Genomic DNA, 4,118 nt, shown 5'->3' with positions numbered 1-4,118 from the left:
AGTCTAATTTGAAAATTCTCAAAAACAAGAAGATCGGAATATCTTAGAGGATACAGAACCTAATAAGGCAATTCGCTAACCCCTTATCCGAAATAAATATACTTCCTCCAGAGAAAAAAAAAAAGGAAAAATTCAAGATTCGTTTTATTAAATAAAAATATATATTCCTTTCGAAGAAAAAAATTAGAAAAAAAAATTGTCTGTGTCATACGTCACATACCTTTATTCAGCAAACACCTGGCGATACTCTATTGGGTCACATAAGGCACCGGTCACTTTCATAAAGGAAAAAACCGCGATATTTCGCACCCGAACTCGTTATCTCACAGCCCAATATATCGTCACATGTCAAATCACGTGGCCCCCACCCCACTTTCAATTATCGCTGTTACCGAAAATTCCATTTTCAAAGCGCTGGAAATTACCACAATACCCCCACGAACACAGCCGAATTACTCCACCACGCCGTGTCTCATTTCTCAGAAAAATCATCATCGCCCACCAACTAATCTAACAACAAAATTCAACGCTTTCCAGAAAATAAGTTCAATTCAAAATCACGAGTTCAATCTCCGAATCGATCGATTTCAGTTGTAAATTAATTTCGAATCAAACAATCTCAAAATTTTCTGAAACAACTTCGAACCTTCATCGATGATGCAAACAACAAAATATTCTTTGATCGAAATCACGCATATAATCAGATCCACGACGCGAGAATGGAAACAAATATGGTAAATCACAATAATTTATCATTTCAAGATCAAATCGGGAAGAAAACAAACGTAAAAATAAGAGGAAAAAAAATGAAACGATCTGAGCTTGATCGAAGAACACAAGAGAAATTCAGATAAATTCTTCTTCATCTTTTCGGCAACAATCTCTCTCTAAACCTCACACACGCTCTCTCTTAAACCTGTCATCAGCTACTTTCTTTTGCTTCTCTATATATATAATCTGAAAAAAACAAAAGCGGAGACCCGTGACCCGAACCGATCGCGTGAAGCCGGGTCAACGACGAGATTCCGTTTCGGGTTTCTCTTCCTTTTTTGTTTTCTTTTTCTTCAGACTTTGACGATCTTCGCGGCTCTGACCACCGGATTCTCCCTGGCGATGGCTTCTCTACCGGCGGCTTTGTAGTCGTAACTGCAGTCGTGGCGATCGGAGTACCGATGCTCCGCGCAGAAGAGTTCGCCACACCGGCACCGGAATCCCGTGAGTCCGACCTTCCGCCTGCAACCGGAGCAGCGGTTGACGACGCGTTTGGCCTCGGACGGCGTGTTTTGGTCGGAGGAGGGAGGATCTGCAGCCGAGGAAGGCTCTTCGGGGAAGGATCTCTTCTGAGGACGCGCGGACGCAGCGGATCTAGCGGAGAGCGAGGAGACTCCGGCGGTGGCGGCGGTAGCGGATGACGTTGTGGCTGTGGAGGCGGTGAAGGCGGTGAAGCAGTTCTGGCACATGTTGTTGGTGGCAGGGTTCCCTGTGACCCCGCAGTTGTTGACGCATAGAGTAATGGTTTCGGGAACCTTGAACTCGGTTTCTTCGTTCTCGGTTTTCTGAGCCATGGAGGAAGAGAAAACGGAGTTAGGTTTTTGCGATCGGAGAAAGAGAGACAGAGAGAGAGATAGAGAGAGAGAGAAAGAAGAAAGGGTTATGATTGTGGATGGGTTGCGAAGAGGTGCGAGAGAGAGGAGAGGGGATTTGAAGGTGTTGCGATGCGTTGTGAGGTCGGTAATGGCAATGGAATATGGGCCTCATAGAGACGCGTATCAAACATTTCTTTCTTTTCTTTTTCTTTCTCTTTCTCTTTCCTTCATGCTCTGGCGGCGGAAATTACCAATTTGTCCAACTGCCTCCTTTCTTTGAGTTGTTGCTGTTGCAATTTGCCTCTGCCCCCTTTCTTTTCTCACAGGTTTCTGACGTGTTCCTGTCACTGCATCATCCAAATCATATGTCTCTGTCTTTTTCATTTTATTTTTTATTATTTTATTACGTTTATTATTATTGCTTTTATTATTATGGTTGGTGTTGCCTCTGTTACTATTTTGATTCATTTTGTTAGGTTGGGTGGGTTGCCTTCGAATTACACCTTTCTTTCCATTGCTACACTTTCTCACAAAACTACTATTTCTACTCCTCAAACTTTTTTAAAATATGTTATATTTATTATATAAATAAGTTTTATAAATTTTTTAGTATTATTTTGTTACATAATTATGTAAAAAATTCTTTGTTAATTACAGTAATATTTTATATTAATTACAAAATAACATTGATTAATATGTAAAAAAAGAATAAATAAGAGTACAAGCAAATAATTTACCAACAATAACATATAGATAATAAAGTATATGTTTTTATCAAATATTTTGATCCGTATATTTTTTGTATGAGTACATGAAAGTGTGTATGTTTTGGTAAAATACTATGTGTATTTATAGGATTTTTTAGATTTTGGATCCCGATGATAAAACAAGGTAATATAATATCAACCAATATTAATAAAATAACAACTTAACTTGAATAAATTAACATTAATAATAATGTAACACCTTATTTAATATATCAAATATTTTTTAAATATTTGATATCAAGGAATATCAAACTAAAGAAATTTGTCATGATTACTGTTAATATGTGAATATTTGCTCTAATAAATGTATCTTAGATAATTGGGCCTTATTGAGCCACATTACTCGATATCATCTACTAGGTTGGGTAGGTACATAAGCCCCTCAGTCTCTAGAGTTTGATTGACATGTAAGGCGTGCTTGTTGCAGCTGATTGGCCTCTTGGTCGACCTGTATCAAGCTTTTACAATGTTATAGTTGGATAGGTTGTTTGCCCGGACTATATGTGGTCGTCTTTAACCTTGCAGGTGGATGATTCGGTTTATCTTACTAGTGGGCAAGACCTAGGACATTTATCTTGATGTCGTAGAATTATGGGGGTGTTTTTGGAGTGCGACCTCTCTAGGCGGGCTGGGTGGTTAAAATGCATACTATCAAGCTGAGGGTAAGGCGGTGGCGCTCCCCATGACTCAGACTGAGTCATCAATTCCTAAGGCTCGGGGGAAGGGCTGTTTTTCGTCCATCATGGACCCCAAGTATACTTGATGTGGCCTTTTACGCCTCTGAGTTCCTTACTAAGGTAAAGCTATCCGAGTTGATGTCTACCTTCAACTTTTGCCCCCAAGGGGCTTATCGCCTTTCCTTGCTCCCTAGGTGATAGGGTTTTTTCTCCTCCTGCCGAGGAAGACGACATTTGTATATACATATATGAATACTTTAGGGATTTTAATATTTCGTTTCCCTTGTCTGATTTTGAAAGAGAGCTTTTGTCGATCATATCTATGGTGCCAAGTTAGTTTCACCTCAATAGTTGGGGCTTTGTTAAGGCGTTTGAGATTGTCTGTGAGCATCACGGTTTGAACCCTACACCACGTATGTTTATGTATTTTTATCAAATGAAAATGGGGCTAAAATTGGTTGGGTTTCATTAAATGGTGCCACATACAATTCTCTGTTCATCGTGTATTTCCAGCCCTTCAAAAACTTCAAAGACAAATTCGTTAAGTTGAAGTCTTCCTATGTTGCATCTAAGGTCAAGTATTTCCTGCACTCGGGTACTCAAAAACCCAGGTTCCTCTATTTTGTTCGTATCCCAAGAGGTTTACCTCGGTGCCTGATGGTGTTCTGATCATTGAGGAGGAGAGAGGGGTTAAGCTTATTGGGCAGCTTCCTCTACCCATAAACTGTAGGAAGGTGATATATGTCCTTTAAGTTGAGGACACTAATGCGTACTTCGAGTGTAAGGCTAATAGTTGTGTTTTTTGTGGGGTTAAAGCTTGGTGTTAATGTTTTAGTTGATGATGTGTAGAACTTTTGTAATGCCTTTTGAAACTTTGAAATGACTTTTTGGATATGTACTAAATTGATGAATGAAAATTTTAAGCATGTATATGTGTATGATGATACACCGATCTTATGCTATATACGATTATTTATTGCTACGTTGGCCTTACTTTTTAAAGTTGCTAGAAGTTGCCCCATTAGGTATGTTTGGATGTCGTTGTCTTAAGCGGGCTTATCATTGTCGTTTTCTGAACGAGTTTTGTG

At 39.3% G+C, this 4,118-nt stretch overlaps 1 protein-coding gene across 1 annotated transcript; it reads right to left on the bottom strand.

Moving 5' to 3' along the window:
- Positions 1-730: 730 nt before the first annotated feature.
- Positions 731-1,840, bottom strand: LOC114195829 (zinc finger A20 and AN1 domain-containing stress-associated protein 5-like). Its single transcript, XM_028086256.1, has one exon. It carries the CDS (start codon positions 1,563-1,565, stop codon positions 1,065-1,067), a length of 501 nt encoding a protein of 166 aa, XP_027942057.1. The 5' UTR covers positions 1,566-1,840; the 3' UTR covers positions 731-1,064.
- Between the last annotated feature and the right edge of the window lie 2,278 nt (positions 1,841-4,118).

The sequence above is a fragment of the Vigna unguiculata genome, chromosome 1 (assembly GCF_004118075.2).
Source record: "Vigna unguiculata cultivar IT97K-499-35 chromosome 1, ASM411807v1, whole genome shotgun sequence".
Lineage (NCBI taxonomy): Eukaryota > Viridiplantae > Streptophyta > Magnoliopsida > Fabales > Fabaceae > Vigna > Vigna unguiculata.
The sequence above is the reverse complement of the archived record's forward strand: the minus strand, read 5'-3'. Positions and strand labels throughout refer to the sequence as shown.

Coding starts and splice junctions, on each gene's coding strand:
- LOC114195829 (XM_028086256.1), bottom strand. CDS start 1,565: ATGGCTCAGAAAACCGAGAACGAAGAAACCGAGTTCAAGGTTCCCGAA.